This window comes from Gracilinanus agilis, chromosome 3, assembly GCF_016433145.1.
Source record: "Gracilinanus agilis isolate LMUSP501 chromosome 3, AgileGrace, whole genome shotgun sequence".
Lineage (NCBI taxonomy): Eukaryota > Metazoa > Chordata > Mammalia > Didelphimorphia > Didelphidae > Gracilinanus > Gracilinanus agilis.
The window spans coordinates 396,234,478-396,255,544 of record NC_058132.1 but is presented as its reverse complement, the minus strand read 5'-3'; the positions used below and the strand labels follow the sequence as shown (position 1 = coordinate 396,255,544).

Genomic DNA, 21,067 nt, shown 5'->3' with positions numbered 1-21,067 from the left:
GAAGGAAGGAAAGAAGGAAGGAAGGAAGGAAGGAAAGAAGGAAGGAAGGAAGGAAGGAAGGAAGGAAGGAAGGAAGGAAGGAAGGAAGGGGGGAGGGAGGGAGGGAGGGAGGAAAAGAAAGAATCAATCAATCATTTACTAATGAGATTTTCCACATTATGAGCCTATGAGGAAGAAGCTGTTTTACTTGTAAAATGAGAGCTTGGTCCCAGGACCTTTGTTTCCACTTAGAAAGAATGGAATTGGAATTTTGCAAATAAAGTGACTAAGATGGTCATGTGATTTAACGGATGCTGTGTTGGACCTAGATTCTGGAGTTCAAATCTAGGTTCTGACACTTACTAGTTGTGTAGCCCTGGGCAAGTCAACTAAGCTCTCCTAGCCCCAGTTTCCTCATCTGTAACTTGGGTATAATAATAACATTTGTTTCTGAAAGTGATTATGAGGATCAAATGACATTTATAAAGTGCTTGGCAAATCTTAAAATTCTAATTAAATGTTAGCTATTATTATAGTAAGAGAGAAAAAGATCAGGAAAAGAGGGGCTATCAGATTGGAGGGAAATTAATATTTTGGAGTTTAAACTTAATTGTGAAATAATTTCTTCTAAATGCCAAGACAATGTTATAAATACAGGCTCTAGGCAAGCATGTCTGTTCAGTAAAAATTAAAAATGTTATTAGGCATGGAACAGAAGCCCTAGGACAACTAGGTTTGCCTATTTGTAAAGTTTTGATGGTGTTATGCCCACCCCCTTTGACAAAGAGATTCCTCTGTGATGCATCTACCCCAAGGAGGGCATTGGTAAAAATCATAATAATAATAAATCTTATACCAAAATATTTGTAGCAGTACTTTTTTTGTAGCAAAGAAATGGAAACAAAATAGTTGCCTGTTGTTTGGGGAAATTGCTCAAATAAATTGGTATGTTACAGTGCTGTAAAAAAGTACAAATATCAGTACAGAGAAGCATAGAAAATATTATATGAACTGATGCAATATGAAGGGAACAGAACCAAGAAAATAATATGTATGGTGACTATAATGTTGCAAATTAAAAAAAACAATTATCACAAAAAAATTGAAAATGAATGTTGTGAAGAATAAGCATGGTTCCAAAGAAGAGATATGAGAAAACCCTTCCCTCCCACTCCTCTGCAGAAGCTAGATGTACACAAGTGGGAAATATATTGCTAGAATTTTTCAATGTGTTCATCAGTTTTTCTGATTTTTCTCTTCCTCTTTTTCCTGAAAAATGTATTGTTTTATTTGTTAGTCTTCTCTCTGGGAGAAAAGAGAGGAAAGGATACAAGGAGAAATTTAGACAACTTTTAAACAGAACATATCAGCTATACTTTATTTCTTTTTAAAAAAAAGACATACTGGTTCATATATCAAACTGTAAATTTAGAGGTAGAAGGGAACCTTAGAGTCTATTAGGTCTAATCCCTTCATTTTACTGTTGAGGAAACTGAGGTCCCGAAGTGACATAAATCACACAGGAAATAAGTTAGAGAACTGGGTTCTTACATATTGTAAGGTCTTACATATTGAAATCCAGCACTCTTTCCACTGCAGAATGATTAAATAAACTATGGATAAGTTTTGTGCCAAAGTACCATTTTGTCAAGCAAAGCCAACTAATTTTAGTGCCTACAAAGCAAAACAGTTTGTCATTCTATGAGAACTCCTTCCACTCATTTGAAGAAAAAAAATGAGTATATTATATGATTATATATGTTACATAACATATATGATCATAAATGTTTATTTTAGAAGAAATTTGTCACATTCCTCTGAGGACAATTTCACTGGTTTAGACTTCCTTTGTATTTGCCAGGGAATCTCTTGTAAAAAAAAAAAAATCTAGACTATGCTGTAGGTTCTGTTCTTCACCAAATTAGGAGACATTCCGTATGAAAGGCGCCAAGTTTCATATCTTACCTATGGCATCAAATACCAACACCAAAGACAGACAAGCCAGATTTTGATTTTTTAAAGAAAAAAAATCAGTGTAAAATATTCCATGATGAAAACATGATTGTAATTAAGTAATTAAGTAATTTAACATTTGTTTTGATCATGGCCTAGGCCACTTTGCTCTCTTAAAAAAAAGGAAAAGAAAGAAAAGAAAAGAAATCAATGTATTTGATGCTAAGAGATCAGGGGAACTCTGTTTTCTATTTAAATAGCAAATAATCAAATTTCAAATTATTTAACAACTTTATAAGGGATTATATGAAATTATTGAGATATTTGGTCTTGTTGAAGCATTTGTGCTTCAATGGAGGCTACTTAAGGTAAATAGGCAAAACTTTTCCAGTAACTTAGGAAGACAAAATGGAACTTCATTTGAATCCCATTCATATTATTCAAAGCCATTTCATGTCATTTGTTTTTCACATGTGCCACAGTATGTAAATAGTTTAGTTGGATTATTTGAGTTTCATATTAATGCTTTGTTTTTAAAGGAAGTATTTCCATCTAAGAAGGATAAAATAAAAAAGTCACAGACAATTTATCCTTGATATCTGTGACAGTCTTAATAAGCAAGTATATAACAAAGCATGCCCAGTAGTATTTTGATTTTCCTGTTGAAGGATCAAAAGCACAGAAAAGTGGCTCAAAAGAAATAGAACCAGCACAAAATTCATGTCAGCTAATACTATATTTATACAACTGAGGCCATTAGGCAATATATATTTTACATATCAGATAACACTGCACAAGCTACAGAATTTCTTATCTTCATCTTTTCCTCAGTCACTTCTGTCTTACAGGAACAGATGACCTTCCTCATTTGCAAGACCAACTCTCACATCTGGGCACTTCATATCTTCTTCTTGCATTTTCATAAGGGCTTTGCTCAGCTTCTCTTGCATCTTCAAATTTACCCCCTTGTATTGACTCTTTCCCCTCTGCTTATAGCTCCACCCTGACCAAATATACATGGGGAAGATCAGAATTCAACAAGGCAGGGCGGAAACAATATCCTTGTCCCATGGAATTCATCTCTTCCTGTGCCTTGCCCCCTTCCACATATTTGCATGGGAAGGCAAAGGAGTTTGGAGTTAAGAAGCCACTGGACAGTCCTAAACCCTTTCTTTACTTTTATTATTATTTTTATTTTTTTGTAAAGGTAGATGCTAACCAGGAACAGTTTAGCAATTGAAAAGTTAAATAGAGAATTTAATAGACTTTCTGAGTTTAAGTCAGGTATTGCCTCCTAACAAAAATAGTGTACTTGGTAACTAGTAAATAATAGATTTCAGTTCTTAAGCTTGTAGGCACTAGTTACATAGCATGGCGCTGGCTTTGTCTTCCAGAGAACACGGCACCTACAGCATGGAATTTCTTCTTGGAAAGAAGACATTCATTTTGGCCAAGGCTCAAAGAAATGGGAGAAAAGCCAGTGAGGACTTTTCCTAGTCTAGTGACATATTAGGCCAGGATTTCTGCTGTTTCTAAAGGAATGATGGCAGAAAATCTGGATTTTAAGCTAAAAGAGCTAAAAGAGCAGAGTCTATTCCTCCCATAAATTAATTGGAGGTAGCATCTCTGCTGGGGAACATTAGCTGAAGGAAGAAACTGGAAGTAGAGAAAGTTTCTATAGAACAACCTCAGATTCACTGAAGGTGTACCTGAAAGCAACCACATTGCGAGCAAAATAATGCCAAGCATTGGCCACACAGGACTAGCATGAAGACTTAGCAAGGACTCCATAGCTAGTAGAGATTTCAAATCATGCCAGAATAGCAGAAAGGTAGTACTGATGGGAGGTCAGCAAAAAAGTGGGAACAAGAAAAGTGTGACAATATTACCTGGAAAACTCGGTGGCTCCTTGGTGGTGTTTGTTTTCCATTTATATGTATATGAATGTGTATATGGGTGCATATGCATCCATATGGATCATATCACATATATATATATATATGTATGTACATCTATTTGATGTGTGTATATAGATATATATACATGCACGTGTATACATATATTACAAATTTACTTGTATATACATATACACTCATATCCATAAAATACTAGACTTGTTATGGTAAAGAATGCTACCCACATTCAGAGGAAGGACTGCAGGAGAGGAAACATAGAAGATAAACAACTGCTTGAACACATGGGTTGAGGCAGACATGATTGAGGGTGTGGACTCGAAACTACCACACCAATGCAACTACCAACAATTTGGAAATAGGTCTTGATCAAGGACACATGATAAAACCAGTGGAAATGTGCATCGGCCATGGGCGGGGGAGCTCAGGGTTGAAGGGGAAAGTAGGAGCATGAATTATGTAACCACGTTAACTTTTCTAAAAAATAAATATTAATAAATGTTTAAAAAAATAAATACTAGACTTGGAGTTAGTAAATCCTGAGTTCAAATCCAACTTCAAACATTTAACTAGCTAAGTGATTTTGAGACAATTAGGGGATTCTGCACTTGAAAACCTAAAGGGCAAACCACAGGGACAAGGGGAGGACTTGACTACTCTAATCTAATTGACCTAAGCCAGGCAGGGCCCAAAGGAGCAATTCTGGAGTCACTGGGAAGGCTGCTTCAAACCTGGTTCCAGCCAGGTTTGGTCAGCACAGTTAAAGGGCCTGAGGGTGGCTTTGGGCTCATGGTTATCCAAGGATGATCACAGGATGCCAAAAGCAAAGGTGGTCCAAAGTACCCAAGCAGAGAGAGTGTGCTTGAGATGCTGTCCACCAGATCCCAAACCCTTCTCCACTTGGTGCAGCTCTGCAGGTCTTGTCCACTTGCTGAAAGCCTCCACCACTCAGGATCCCAGGGAATCAGGATGCAGGGTGTCCTTGACTCTGAGATCTCCCAGGGCTAGCAACAGTTTGTGCCAACCACTAATGGAGTCTCTCTCAGAGCACAAGCCCTACTTCCTGCTCCTTCATTCCATCTTGAAATCCTCCAGCCCTTCCTGCTAGGTCCAACACTATTGCTAAATAAATCACTAAATAAACTCTCACAACAGAAGGGAAAAGAATAAGAACAGTGGTTAATGTAAAACCAAAAAAGTTACCAATAAAACTTATATTTAAAAAGCAAATGTATGACAGTATGTTTCATTGCTCAGAGACGGTTAAAAAAAAAACCAACAAAACAGCAGAAAGTTATGCCTCTAAACCAAAAAGCAAACAATGAAACAAACTTCCCTTCTCATTCTAAGGAAGAGAAGTATTAGGACAGAACGTTGTAAATATGATCAAATTTAGTCACTGTATAGCATATGATTTCTTGGTTGGTTGTTAACAGGGAAGTTTAGTCTCAAGTTGGAAGAGGTTTCGGTTTTCATTTTCACTTTTTTTAGGAGAGGAGGATTATAAAAGTTTGGAGTTTTTTTAGTTTATTTTTTAAGTTATAGCTGCTCTTTTTGTGGTGGCAAGAATTGAAAACTATATGGCTGTCCCTCAATTGGGGAATGACTGAACAAATTGTGGTATATGATGGTGATGGAATACTATTGTGCTATAAGGAATGATGAACACAATGATTTCAGAAAGACCTAGAAAGACCTCCATGAATAGATGCAGAGTGAAATAAGCAGAACTGTGAGAACATTATACACGGTAACGGCAATACTGTGGAATGATCAAATGTGATAGATTTTGCTATTATCAGCAATACAATAATCTAGGACAGTTCTGAGGGACTTATGAAAACAATGCTACCCACCTCCAGAGAAAGAACTGTTGGAGTAGGAATGCAGATGAAAAATATGATTTATCACTTGTTTATTTGGGTATATGTTTTGGGGTTTGGGTTTTATAAGATTATTTGCTTATAAAAATGAATAATATAGAAATAAATTTAGTTATTTTTAATCAATACCTTTTGTTTTATTTATCACATTTGTTTCTAAATATTTCCTTCTCTATGCCCTATCCAGAAAGACATTCCTTTTAACAAGGATTTAGTCAGAGAAAAAGTGCAGCTCTGCAAAATAATCAGATTCAACTACCTGAAAATATAGGTGACATTCCATATCAATAGGTCTTTTCCTCAGCAAGGAAGAGAAAGAGGTACATTTTCCCCAAGTGGATTCATTTTAATCACAAAGCATTCGGTTTTATTTTTGGGGTGTTTAAATCATTATGTATATAGTAAAACTTTTTTTTAAGTATGCTTCCAAAAACCAGAGGAATTGGCACAATGGGAAAAGGAATAAGCAGCAATAAGTACTCTTATGTGCCATTAAGGTGTCTGAGTAGAGGGAGAGCTGATAGAATTAATAAACAAATAGGGGATTTTGTATTGTTTAGTTTTGTTCATTAGCACCTGGGAAAGACATCTGGTGCTCTGAGGTAGGGAAGGCCTTCTGTCATTGCAGAGGAAAAACCTTGAATGCAGATAAGGAAAGCCTTGAGAAGAAACTGGGCTAGACTTGGAGCGGTGCCATTAAAACAATAGAGAAAAAGTCCCCATACCATTCTCCTTCGATTTTTCAGCTTCTTCCTAAAATAACGCTAACAAACAAACATTGCCCCTTGTCTGCTTTACTTTGGTTTCTTAAACACTCATTCTCAAATCTCCTTCTTTAACTAATTGCTTCTAATATGACTCCAACAGCACAACTATATAACAATTTTTAAGAATTCTTTAACAACTACAAAACAGTTCAACCAAAACCAAAACTAAAACCCAACCCAAATTTCTTTCTCTATTTTTATTTCTTTTCCATTTTCCTTACAATGGAACATTCCTTCTCCACATTCCACCTCTGGGTAGAAGGTCTTTTTTGAGGTCTCTTCCTGTCTGTATAACCTTTAGCTGAGCAAAAGGTTTGTCATTTTTAATTTACTTCTACATGCTACCTACCATTGCACTATGGACAACAATATTTGGCTGACCAACATGAAACAGTGACCACAAGGCAGCTGATAGTATGGACCCAAAGGACAGAATCGGTCTGCTGAGATGGGATGCTTTACTGACAGTGTCTTCATGGATAGTAGGTGTTAAATAAGCATGAGATGCTCTTCATTTTTCAGTCTAAATGAAAGGACACTGCCAAACAAGTGCTCCAAGCCTCAGGGATGCCTAACGCAGTAAAACTTTGGTTATTTGATGCTCTAGGGAAGGACGGGGGGAACAACATAATTCCAAGGAGCTGAGTTTTGGAGATCAGTGGTACCAAATTTGTGGCTACATTCAGCCCACAACAGTCTAGAGTGTGACCTAAATAAACCACATTAAAATGCAGTTCATATTTGATTTTTGTGTACTGATGTATTAATCACATATTTAGTAAGTATATCAAGAATGTATGTAATCTGTCCTATATGTGCATATGTGATTTCCTAAATCACGCAGCCTGTAGGGATACTTACATATGGTTTGGGGGACTCCCTTTTTCTATCTAAGGGCAGCTAGGTGGTACAGTGGATAGAGTGATAAGCCTGGAGTCAGGAAGACTCATCTTCCTGAATTCAAATCTGGCCACAGAAACTTACTACCTATATGACCCTAGGCAAGTTACTTAATCCTGTTTGCCTCAGTTTCTTCATCTGTAAAATGAGCTAGAGAAGGAAATGGCAAACCACTCCAGTATCTTTGCCAAGAAAATTAGAAATAGGGCCACAAAGAGTTAGACTTGATTGAAATGACTAAATACGAGCAACAAAAATTTCTGAGTTTGATACACTGTTCTAGAGAACTGAGGGACTTACCTCATTTTTCACCAAAACAATATTTTTGTTGCTGTTTTTCTAAGCTTGAGATGGGAATATTTCCAAAATGTACTATATGCTTCTCTGAAAAAATAACAATAAGCTTGGATTTACAGAATATATAATTGACCTCAGTGGAACAACAATAGCTATAATTTATATAACATTTTAAGATTTTCAAAGGAATTCCACAAATATTCTTTCATTTCATATTCATAACAACCCTGGGAGGTAGGTGTTACTAATATAGCCATTTTATAGATAAAGAAACTGAGGCAGAAAGAGGTTAAATGACTTGGCCAGGCTCACACAGCTACTAAAATGTCTGAGGCTGGATTTGAACTTGTCTTTCTGGCTCCAGGGCTAGCTCCCTCTCCAATGTACCATCTACCTGCTTCTGTGTAAGGATCATAGGTTTCCTTTTGAGAAAAGTATGTGTGCTTTAGGTCATGGACTTTGGGATTTTGACTTTGCATGCTCACGTGCTTTTTTTTCTGCTTATTTCCTAGTTTTTTGCTATGATATAGATATTACCAGGTAGCTGATTGTGGATAGATGAACTGTTCCTATATTTATTATCTGATGATCATAATCAACAACAGAAAATAAGGGGGAAACATACAAATGAGACAAAATCATGTAACTTGTATATTGTCCCATAGGCAAAGAAGGGACCTCTTTTAGTTTGTAGGATGGAAAAATCTAGATTCTACACAAAAAGAGGGGTGGTGTGATTTCCTGGGTAAAATTTGGGGCTCAGATGCTAAAGTTTTGGTTACTTTCATTACATTCCATATTCTGCTCCTCACTGAGTGGACTGGAGCCAGTCTGGAAACACAATTTTACAACAAGGGCAATAAATATAGAGTTGTTTTGCGAGGATAAGACACAAGAATGAAAAACTCAAATGGGTAAATTCCTAAACTTGATAGAAAAAAAAACCCTATTAACTTTGTCCCCAAGTTCATTTAAAAGAGAAATTATAGTATCAAATGTTTTTTTGGTCTGGCCTGAGTCACTTATATCCCTCAATGCTAGATTAGACATGATGATTATCATCTTTCCTCATACAGGTGCAGTGTGGGTGAATAAAGCTAACAGACCAATTATGCACTTGGAGATCTGAGGTGATGTGGCCACTGTAAGGGGGAAAAAGGGGTTTTTTGGGTTCGGTATATTAAAATATGGTCACTAGAGGATTGAACTATTATCAATCCTCAATTAAGAATAATCTCAAGTCAAAATTGACTTTTATGGAAGTTTATTTACAATTAAGAAGAGAGAGAGGAAATAAGTAAATAAGAATCTAACCCAGTAGGTAATTTATTATGATCCTCTAATTAATCCAGGTAGATCTTAACCCTCAGCCAAGAGTTAGAGGGCCAGAGGCCTGGAGGTGAATGGAGCAAACTTCATTCACAGAGTCTACTAAAAGAAATTTCTCAAGAGAAATTCAGGAAGATTCAGCCAGTCTTTAAACTCACCACATGGAATTCAAAGAAGATATTTAGAGCAGTCTCACCAGAGTCTCAACATTCCAACACTCCTCCACGAACCAGAAGAGGTCTGTCACCAGACGCCCTCTTCAGACGAAGACCTCTCACTCACTCAACTCCCTCTTTTTAAAGGGGTCACTTATGTGTCACTTCCTGTGCCTCCCTACTAATTTGCATGTCCAATCACAATAGATACTTCTCATAGTACTGCCTAGGGGGCAGTCAGTTGATTCTGATTTGTCACCCACTCTAGCACACGTGGGTTATGGACCTCCCAGAATTAGAGGTGATTAAATTTAAAGATGGGCAGTGTAGACTTAATCTAATTATCACACCACCAGCACCGCAAATTCTCTATTTCTAAAAGCAAGAAAGCTGTAACTCTATAGTTCCAAAATGGGACAGAAACAATTGGAAAGAGTCCTTTCACTACTGACCTTTGTGCTCTGTAGATATATTTGGAGTTTCCAGTCAACCTATACAGCAGAAGAAATACATAGGCACTCCCAGCCACACCATGACAGATCCCAGGTCCTTTCTTCAACAGGCCTTTTCGCCAAGTGAGCTCCCCACACCGTATACAAGTGTCCAGATACTGAGGTTTCTTGGAAACCAAGTATGCTTTGGCAAATAGGTAGGCAATTCCTGTAAAAAAATATCAGACATCCAAGTTGGCATTTGTCATTCAACCCAGAGGGCATTCTTTTCACTTATAAAGGCCATCTATCTTTTCACCTGCTTGAGATTTATTTCATATTATTAGGATTTTACTTGGGTACCCTTTGGGGGGTAGTTAGGTGGCACAGTGGATAAAGCACTGAATTTGCACCTAGAGGTATGAGGAACTGAGTTCAAATTCAACCTTAAACACTTACTAGCTTTGTGACCCTAGGCAAGACACTTAACCCTCTTGATCTAATTTCCCTTATCTATAAAATGAGCTGGATAAGGCACTGGTAAACCACTTTAGCATCTTTGCCAAGAAAATGCCAAATAGGGTCACAAAGAATTGAACATAACTGAAACAACTCAACACATCAACACCCTTTGGGGGAAGTAGGACTAGAAATGTTAGATTGGGATAAAACCCTTAATTTATAAGTGAACTGATATTTCCTATAGACACAGATAAATGATTTGTGGCAAGCATTCTAACATATCTGAGTATTTGCAGTGACTAAATGTTTGGATAACTATACTTTTTTTACCACAGAATGCCAAGATGCACAATGTTTAAATACTGCTATTACAGAACATTGGTTAAATTAAAATCAGGAGCACCACTAAAAAAAACAATGTGACAATACTTCATTTACAAGTCTGAACTACACAACTGTAGAACTGTTTCTGTTCCCTCTCCTCCCCTGGTCTTCTTGCATCATTTTAGAGAGGGGACATTGATTTCAACACAAAACCATTCAATCAATAAAACAAGTACAAAATCAAGAAAAGAAATAAACCAAGGTAGCAAATGGCCCAGACTGAACTCACAAGGACTCATCTCAAGAGCATTACTCCAGCTTCTGAACTAAAGGTAATTGGACTTAGAACTTAAAGGGACCTTGGAGAGCAGTTGGTCTATTCACCTCATTTTAAAGATAAAGTAACTGAAGCCCAGAGATATGACTTGGACATTTGGAAAGGAAGTAGAAAAACTGGGATTTGAACCTAGGTCTTCTGACTCTAATTCTTATGCTATTAAAACTTTTTAAATTTTATTTTCAGAATTGAAGTCTTGCAAAGCATATTTCCACATTAACCATATTGATTCTATGCTCTAAGCTCCCACTGCAACAAAACTAATTTGATTCTCTACTTGAGTTTAAGTATATAATCTCTAAGGACTCTTACAATTCTAAATCTCCATGATCTACAGACATGTGTCCACTAATTTTTTCAATCTCTCTCTACTCTTTAAAGTTTCTAGAATAAAATGCATCCTAAAACAAAATGGAGGAGTAGCTAGGTAGCATAGTAGACAGAGTATTAGGGCTGGTGTCAGGAGGACCTGAGTTCAAATCTAGCCTTAGTTACTTCCTACCTATATGACCCTGGACAAGTCACTTAACCCCAATTGCCTAGCCCTTGCCTCTCCTTTGTCTTAGAATTGATACTAAGACAGAAGATATGGGTTTAAAAAAAAAGACAGGGGGAGAATCAGACCTTGGCACTTGATAATGGGAAATACATTGGCAAAATTGTGGGCTTTGCTATTTTAGATATTAAGATTAAAATTCTCTGGAGAATGTAATTTAATTCATAATTATTTAGTAAATAATTAAAAAGTGGGCCAAAGAAAGAAAAGGCACCAACCACATGAGACTGACTTATTCTCTTGGTAAGCCCCTCCCCCAGTTAGCTGTGCCCCTCCCTCAGTCAGACCTTAGGTGCCCAGGGGCACTCTGCTGGTCAGCTTAGAGTCCAACATTGTAAGTGTGCTGAGGATCCCCTGGCCAGCGCTTACCCATGCTGACATTCTTCCAGTCTTCTTCCACAGAGCCAGCTGCAGGGCTACACTATGGGTGTGCCAGCTCTCTGCAAGCCCCCTCCTCTCTCCATGGTGCTGAGGCCAAAGAGCCCTACTTCTTTTCCCAAGTCCAATTTATGCTACATGGGCTTTCACTATTCAAAGTCCCTCTGATTGGTAGACCTTGACTTCAGTTGGGATCAGAGGCTGGTCTTCCAGATGCCAAGGAGCCACCAGGCTTCTGATGTCCCCTTCCCCTAGAACATGCCATGTCTCCTACTATCATAAGTAATTTGTTGACAGATAAGCACCTGACTTTGTTCTTACCTTAATCAAAGGGAGGGTGAGCTATTTCAAACTCAATATGAAACTCTCCCTTTTAAAGTCAGTCTTAGGGTACAAATAAAAAGGGTACAGGTTAGTGTTAAATTCTCACAATGTAAAAGTTAAACTATGACTTTTTCATCCATTCGCTAATTGTTTACTAATGAGCTACTATCTGTCTAGACATGTGATACAAAAAAGCATGAGTGCTGTGAGAAGGAAAATTAATATCCAATATTCTAAGTATTATATTTAATAAGATTTGCTAATAATAATTTGAAGAAAAAAAAAGACAAAGTAAAAGCCTGAGTAAAGCCAGCTTTCCAAGCCACTCACACAGGAAAAGAGAGAGAAGGAGGCAGAGTTACAGAACTTATAAACAATACGTGAAATCGCAAATGTGGGGATGAAGGGAAAGGGATGCTGGGAGTGAAGTCCAAGGGTACAAGATTTCTAACTATATAGTGCCCTGAGAGCTTATGGTATTCCCTGGAGGAGACAAGACATATATACTAAACAATTAACTTGCATTTCAGTTGTGTCTGACTTTTGTGACCTCATTTAGGGTTTTCTTGGGAAATATAATGGAGTGGTTTGCCATTTCCTTCTCCAGCTCATTTTGCAGATGTGGAAACTGAGGCAAACAGGATTAAATGTCTTGTCCAGGGTCGCATAGCTAGTAATTAAGGCCAGATTTGAACTCAAGGAGAGGAATCTTCTTGATTCTAGGACCAACACTTTACCCTGTGTGCCACCTACCTGCCCCTATAATTAAATAGCAGTGCAATAATTGATAAGGCAGCCAGAAAGAGGAATGATTTAGACTAAATTGTATGAAGAGCTAAGAGAAGAGGGAGATTAATGTGGCCTGGTGTGGCTGGAAGACGCCTCATGGAAAGGGAGGGATGTGAGCTGGACTTTGAAGTGCACTCAGAGAAGGGAATTACATGAGCTAAGGCTTGGACTAAGGATGAGAACAGGTTTACTTAGGTGACAATGGGGCTGGCTACCTATATGGCTAGAATAGAGGGTTTTTTATTAGGAAGCAGCAGGATTTAAGTTTGCCTAGGGAGGATGGATTCAGAAAGCTAGTTGGTACAGTGGGGAATACTGGCCTTGGAATCAGTAAGATCTTAGTTCAAATCTTGCCTAAGATACTTACTAGCTCTGTGCCCTTAAGTGAGTCATTTAACCTCTGCCTTCATTTCCTTACTTATAAAGTGGGGATAACAATAGTACCTAACTTGCAGGCTTGTTATACTACAGCAATATTCCATTACATTCATATCGCATAATTTGCTCAATTTGGGGGCACTCTTTGCCACCATAAAAGCAGCTGTAATAAATGTTTTTGTTTATATAGGCACTTTTCTTCATTCTTTGATCTCTGAGTAGTTTGTAGTAGTTTGCAGAGGTCAAAGGGTATGCAGAGTTTAGTAACTTTTTAGAACTTCAATTTTAAAACCTCAATTTAAAAAGCAAAATTTGCTCTCTTTAGTGCCACAGCTGAGACAACCCCAGGGGAGTAAGAGTAGGCATGACTACCATGTCCCCGCTATAAACTATTTGGAGGAAGGAAGTTTATTAGAAAATATTGCCAGTATTGACTCCTTCCCATTTTAATCTTAATACTCCTCCTTTCTGTAGTATATTGACTTTGGAACTGGATTAATTCCTCAGACTTTGGAACTGCTTCTAGCATCTATTTTCCTTCAGTGAATGATCTCTGATTTATTTTTTCTAGATCATGCACGCTTTACCCCTTTGGATTGCCTTTAATCATCAGAACACATCAAACCCATTGGAATTAGGTTAAGCAAACTTTATACATTAATTTTAAATATTAACCAAAAAAAACAACTTTGGCAAAATCTGGATTTTTAATTTAAAATATGAGTGCAGAATTTTCCTTTGTGCAAGAATGAATGCAGCAGCAATGCAATGATCCAGGACAATCCAGAGGAACTTATGACAAAGAACACTATCCACATCCAGAGAAAGAACTGTGGGAGTAGAAATGCCAGAGAAAACCATATGATCAATCATGTGGTTTGATGGGGGATAAGATTTGGGGTATTGGTGTTAAAAGATCACTCTATGGAAAATATGAAATATAAGTATAACCCAGTAGAATTGCTTGTAGCTCTGGGAGGGAGAGGGAAGAGAGGTGAGAAAAATCATGAATTATGTAACCATGGGAAAATATTCTAAATCAATAAAAAAATTCTTTTAAAGAACAAATGCAGCAATAGGACCTAATAAAGTAGCCATACTCTCATTATTTTAGACAATATAAGAAATGTTGTTCTACCACATTTCCCAGAAATGAATTGAAAGAGATTGAGGGGAAAGTATTATGTATACATATTAATTTTTAAAAAATGGAGAATGAAAAGGTATTTTAAAAGTATTTCTCATATTTGACAACTTAGTAAACTTAATGTTTGAGAACTAGGGAGGGTATGATCTTAGATTTTCTTGAACAATAGGAGAACAGTAAGTCTGGTTTTACAGTCACTTTTTCTCTTGGCATCATGTCCCAGGAGAGAAATGCCCTGACTGTAATGTCCTGGAAGAAGAAAGGACAGTTTTTAGAGCCCCACAGCAGCATGCCTAATGATATGCACAGGACAGAATGCTGTGACAAGACAGGCACTGTGCCCAGGCCCCAGAAAAAGGAAGTGTCCTTATCTAATTTGCCTGGCAGAACTTTGAGCTACAAAAGGCTTCAGATTTATGCTTTGTACAATAGAAGTGAAACTAGTCAGTGGACAGGGAACTCCCACAGTCAGATAAATTTAGCACTAGGTGCAATCACCTGTTGTACTATAAATTTGTACACTGATTTTTCACTGTGTGCTTCCTCCTGCTGTGGCTTAGAAACAGGCCAGGTATGGAAGACTGGAAGAAGGTAATGCAATAATAAGGAAAAAAAAGTTTCCCACGTAAAAGAGGAAAAGGGAAGATAGGAATATGGAGGGGCAAGAAAGGGATGGCTCTGGAGGGTAGCCACTGGCATTAGAGCCTCTAAAATAACTCTTACTTTCAGGATTATGTTTGCTTGGGATTCCCTGGAGAAGGAAAGTCTTTCTTTGAAGCTATGCCTCAGGAGTTTCATAAATTAGACTGCTGATGTAGAGTTACCAGGGTGCCTGACGTAGGAGAAGGGAGGAGGGAGTGGGGCAGAGCTGGAAGGCAGAGTACCAAACTCCTCCCAATACCTTCCTTTATAGAGGGCAAAAATTGAACTCTGCTCATTCTGCTTTGCATCCATTGCCCCAACTAATTTTAAATTCAGTGAACACCATACCCCTCTCTGGATAAACTCATCACTTCAAACCTAATCCCAGGCTACTTACTTAAGCCTTGACTGACCCCATATCCCTCAGCCTCCTCTCCCCTCTTCCTGAAGGGCTGGAGGGCAGAGTAACAAATTCTTCCCAAGACCTTCCTTTAAAGAGGGCAGAAACTGGGCTCAGCTCATTCTACTCCTCATCTGTTGCCCTGCCTGGCTTCAACTCCATGGGATAAGATGCCTCCATGCAGGGTAGCCTTGGTGGACTGTTCCCTCTTCCCACTTTCCTATCTCCTTTTGTGTTTGCCTCTTCCTTTATATTACAAGCTCTTTGACTGTGAGGATAGTTTCTTTTTATTAATTATACTCACAGCACTTAGCACAGTGCCCAGCACATAGTCAGCATTTAATAAATGTTTATTGGATTGGTGTGGAAGGGTTGATTGGAGATGGTCGTGGAGAAAAGCTTAGGGGACATGAGGGGTGGGGTGGTGCTACAACTATTCTATACCAGGCATTATTATAGGGCAGCAGTGTAGGAAATGACAAATAAGAAGAATTTGGAGAAATGTGTAATAATGGCGTGAACTGGTACAAACTGAATAAAGCAGAAAAAGGAAAATCACATTGATAATGAAAGAACTGATAAATAGAAATAAGTAAGACACAGTTTTAAAAATCTAAACATTCTGGAGGGCAATTTGGAACTATACCTAAAGGCTATAAAACTATGCATACCCTTTGATCCATAATGCCACTCCTAGGTCTGTATCCCAAAGAGACAATATAAAAGGGGAAAGGACCTACTTGCACAAAAATATTTATAGCTGCTCTTTTTGTGGTGGCAAAGAACTGGAAATTGAGGGGATGTCCATCAGTTGGGGAATGACTGAACAGTCTGTGGTACATGTTGGTGATTGAATACTATTGTGCTGTAAGAAATGATAAGCAGGATGATTTCAGAAAGAGCTGGAAAGATCTTTGGGAACTGATGCAGAGCAAAATAAGCAGAACTGGGAAAATATTGTACACAGTAACTGCAATATTAGAGGATGATTATCTGTGAAAACTTGGCTATTCTCAGTAGCCAATTGGCAGTCATTGGCTAGCCAATGATCTAGGACAATCCTGAAGGATTTATGTTGGAGAATGCTATCCACCTCCAGTGAAAGAACTGCTGGAGTTGTCTTTCACATCAGTGGAGTTATGGTCTTATTTTAGGATTTGGGTTATGTAACATAACATAGGTTATGTTACAACAATGACCTATATGGAGGTGTATTTTGCATGACAATAAAAATCACATGTATAATGAAAAAACTGATAAATAGAAATAAATAAGAAATAATTTTACATATACACATATCTTTTTGTCAAATGAAGCCTTATCTAATAGGAGAGAAGGGAGGAAGTTAAGTGGGCATTTTAATGGAACAAATAAACAAATTAATTAACTAGAGGTTCTAGAAGGAGAAAATGCAATATTAAAGGCAAATGTATCTTTAAAAAATGTAAATAAAAACAATATGAAAAGGAAATAATTTGGATGAATTATAGTGATCAAGACTTGGTCCCAGAGAAAATAGATGGAACATGCTTCTCTACTATCATGAAAAATGTAGAGAATTACTGAGTCTAGTGTTACATATGTTGTCAGATACAGTTATTTGGTCAGTCAGTTTTTCTGAATTGTTTTAGGGAGGGTTCAATTGGAGAGAGAGTATATTAGGAAATTACTAAGATATAAATAAATATCAAATATTTTAATAAAATATTACAGGGCTGAATAAGATAAATTTCCTCTGGTTTGGTTAGGAAAAACTAGTACTATTGTCACATGTAGAGGTGGTTGAAAGGGGGCCAAGTTGAAACTATTACAGAAACCTGTCTGGATTACTGGAGGAAAATGTTTAATCTTAGGCTTGCTGAGATTATTATTTTCATCTCAAGCTTGCTGCCAATTCAATGTAATTCTGGTCTGGATCATCACCTTCATTTCCTGTTAGTGCAGGGGATCTTAAAGAACTTTAATACCCTCTAAACAAAACACAATCAGAAAAGAAAATCTTCTTTAAAAACCATTCCAAATGTATTCCTAAAATGAATGTAGACAATGACCTCTAATTTGAGACTCTCCATTGAACCTTCTATTAGTATCGTCAATTGAAGTTTCACTCTACCAACTTCTGAAAGAAATACATGATTCTGAGACAGTTAGGTGGCACAAGGGATAGAGAGCCAAGCCTGGAGCCTGGAGGTCCTGGGTTTGAATTTGGCCTCAGTCACTTAACCCCAATTGTTTTACCACTCTTCTGTCTTGGAACTGATACTTTGTTTTGATTCCAAGATGGAAAATAAAGGTTTAAAAAAATAAAAGAAAGAAAAAAACAGGTGATTCCTTAGCTGTCAGGAGCCTTTTTCTAACACCTTCCTATAGCCTTTAGTAAAAACAGACCAAGCATAAACAATGATATGTTGAAAATTTGGTTTCTTGCTTTTTTTTTCTAAAATATTCGGATTTTATAGTTTGGTGGATAAATAGATGCAACGATTCTGTGCTATAGCATATGTTGTAATCTTATTAAAGATATCGAATGCTAAAAATGTAAAAAGGAAGAAGAAATGTCTATAACAGGATTTTTCAGGATGTGCTTTACAAAATCTGGTGTTCCCTGTAGCATGATAAAGAATGCTAAAATTAGAGCCAGAGAAGATCTGGTCTTGAAGTCGATGGTTTTCTACATTACCCCTGTGTGACCTTTCTGGACCCCAGTTTCCTTATCTGTAAAATGAGCGGATTATACTGCTAGAACCTAGGGTGGGAAGAGATTATTGTTGATCTATTTAAAATATCTAAGAATAATGTGGGAAATCCAAGCCATCACTATAGTAAATCCTAGGAAGGTCTCCCACCTCATGAATACAAACTAAATGGCTTGGGTCATCATGATTCCTTTTCTCACAGGATAGCATGCCTTCTCTCTATAATGCCTCTGTACCAGAATTATGGGTATCAGAATCAAGAATCAGAGGAACGAACAAGCCTTATTATTTTATTTTATAGGTGCATATAAAGAGTTTGCTTGTTTCATCAGTTTAAGTATCACTTGCAAATTGGGGGCTGGAACAGAGTTTATTTGACTCTAATTGAAATTTATGACAATAGATATGAAATCTATTCAGAATGGTTGAGAATTGAGTTATTCAGGTTAATTATATGTTCTGGATAACTGAGAGTTGTTATATATACTCTGACCAATTTTCAAGATACTAGAAGAAACTATACTAATATCAAGTGGAACATAATTTAATTTTTCTTCAGTTTAGATATCCCTGAGAATTATGATTATGAGCATCAATTATAATTATATAAAGATAATTTTATTTATAAAATATATAAATATAAAACTATATTTATAAAGCTAGATGGCACAGCGGATAAAGTGTCAGACCTAGAGTGAGGAAGATTCATCTTCTTGAATTCAAATCTAGCCTTAGACACTCACTGTATGACTATAGGCAAGTTACTTGACTGTTTGCCTCAGTTTCATCACCTGTAAAATAAGCTGGAGAAGAAAATGGCAAACCATTCCAGTATTTTTGCCAGGAAAACTCCAAAAGGGGTCAGAGTATCAGAAAGTTGCATAATAGACATGACTAAACAACAATAACAACTTAATTAGCTGCATTAATGTTGTTTATTTTTGTATTCCCAGCACTTAGTACTTGACAGATAGTAGATGCTTAAAAAAGATTTATTGATTGTTTGACTGATTAATAGAAACATGGTATACAAAAATGTGAGACCACAGAATAGTTGTACTCTCCTCTGGTCAAACCACAACCAGACCACCGATTTCTTGGCAGGCACATTTTTAGAATGGCTATTCGCTAGTCAAAACATGTCCAGAAGAGAACAAGTAGATCATATCTGGAGAAGACTTAGAGGGGATGTGACAATTGTCTCCAAATATTTGAGGGTTATCACCTGTAGGTCATTTTACTCTTCTTGACCCCAGAGAAAAAAACTAGGGAAAATGGGCAAAAGTTTGCTAAGAGGTTGATTTAGATTTAAGAAAGGGCTTCCTAATAATTGTTCAGTTGTGTCTGACTCTTTGTGACCTCATTTGGGACTTTCTTGGCAAAGATATTGGAGTGCTTTGTCATTTCCTTCTCTGGATCATTTTACAGGTGAGGAAACTGAGGCAGAGTTAAGGGACCTGCCCAAGGTCACACAGCTATTTAAGTATATGATCCAGATTTGAACTCAGGAAGAAAATTCTTCCTGATTCCAAGCCTGGCGATCTCTATCTACTGTGTCACTTAGCTGCCCTTCTAACTATTATGATTTTTTTTGCTAAAACTAGCAAAACGGACTGGTTTTAAGGATTACAAAAATATAGATAGATACTAATAAATAATAAAGTGGAGGGCAGGGTAAGATGAGGTAATTAATCCACAAAGAAGAGAGACAAATCAGATCCTGAATAACCAGAAGTAGACTATAGGCTGCTTTTCCTTTCTTTTTCCCTTTCTTTGAGTTCTAATGAGAATCCTGGTGATATTGCCTCTTCAAGGAGGCAACTCCTAGTAATACAGAGAGGTGAGAAACTAATAATAATAGGTAGCATTTACATAGCACTTACATACCAGACACTGTGTGTAAAGCACTTTACAAATATCTCATTTGCTTCTTATAACAATACTGGGAGAAAGATGCTATTTTCCAGATGGGGAAACTGAGGCAATCAGGGATTAAGTAACTTGCCAAGAACCACACAGCTAATATGTGTCTGAGTCTTGATTTAAACCAGTGATTCCCAAAGTGGGCACTACCACCGCCTGGTGGGTGCTGCAGTGATCCAGGAGAGTGGTGATGGCCACAGGTGCATTTATCTTTCCTATTGATTGCTATTAAAATTTTTTAAAAATTAATTTCCAGGGCTCTAAGTAATATTTTTCTGGAAAGGGGGTGGTAGGCCAAAAAAGTTTGGGAACCACTAATTTAAACTAAGGTCTTCTGACTCAAGTCCCAGCACTCTATTCACTGCAACACCTAACTGCAGTGGTAATTGCTCATTGAGTTCTTCATGAAATGATTCCTTTATAAATTATCTGGGGGGGGGGGCAGCTGGGTAGCTCAGTGGATTGAGAGTCAGGCCTAGAGACAGGAGGTCCTAGGTTCAAACCCGGCCTCAGCCACTTCCTAGCTGTGTGACCCTGGGCAAGTCACTTGACCCCCATTGCCCACCCTTACCACTCTTCTACCTATGAGCCAATACACAGAAGTTAAGGGTTAAAAAAAATAATTATAATAAATTATCTTGGGGAGCAGCTAGATAGCTCAGTAGATTGAAAGCCTAGAGATGGGATTTTAGGTTCAAATCTGGCCTCAAGACACTTCCTAGTTGTGTGGCCCTGGGCAAGTCTCTTACCCTCATTACCTAGCTTTTACTGCTCTTCTGCCTTAGAACCAACACAGAGTTTTGATTCTAAGACAAAAGGTAAGGGTTTAAAAAAATTCATCTTCGTCTGAATACTGAATAAGTACAATCAACTCTCAATTACCTAGATACTGAAGAAAGAAGGGCTGTCTGGCCTTGCACATTTCCTAGCTGTGTGACCCTGGGCAAGTCATTTAACCCCCATTTTGTACCCCTCACTGCTCTTCTACCTTGGAACCAATATATTAATAATTCCAATATTTTTATTGCAGAAGAATACTTGACTCTTTTGATGGCATCCCTTCATATACTTAAATGAGGACAGGTGAATGCAAATTTAGCCTAG

The 21,067-nt window shown here is 37.4% G+C and overlaps 1 protein-coding gene across 1 annotated transcript in view; it reads right to left on the bottom strand.

Annotated features, from left to right (window-relative positions):
• The window catches only part of LANCL3 (LanC like 3), a 68,360-nt gene that overhangs the window by 627 nt on the left and 46,666 nt on the right, over window positions 1-21,067 (bottom strand). The window contains exon 4 of the mRNA XM_044669215.1: window positions 9,629-9,836. Coding sequence (XP_044525150.1) covers window positions 9,629-9,836 — 208 coding nt within the window. The remainder of the gene's footprint in view (window positions 1-9,628; window positions 9,837-21,067) is intronic.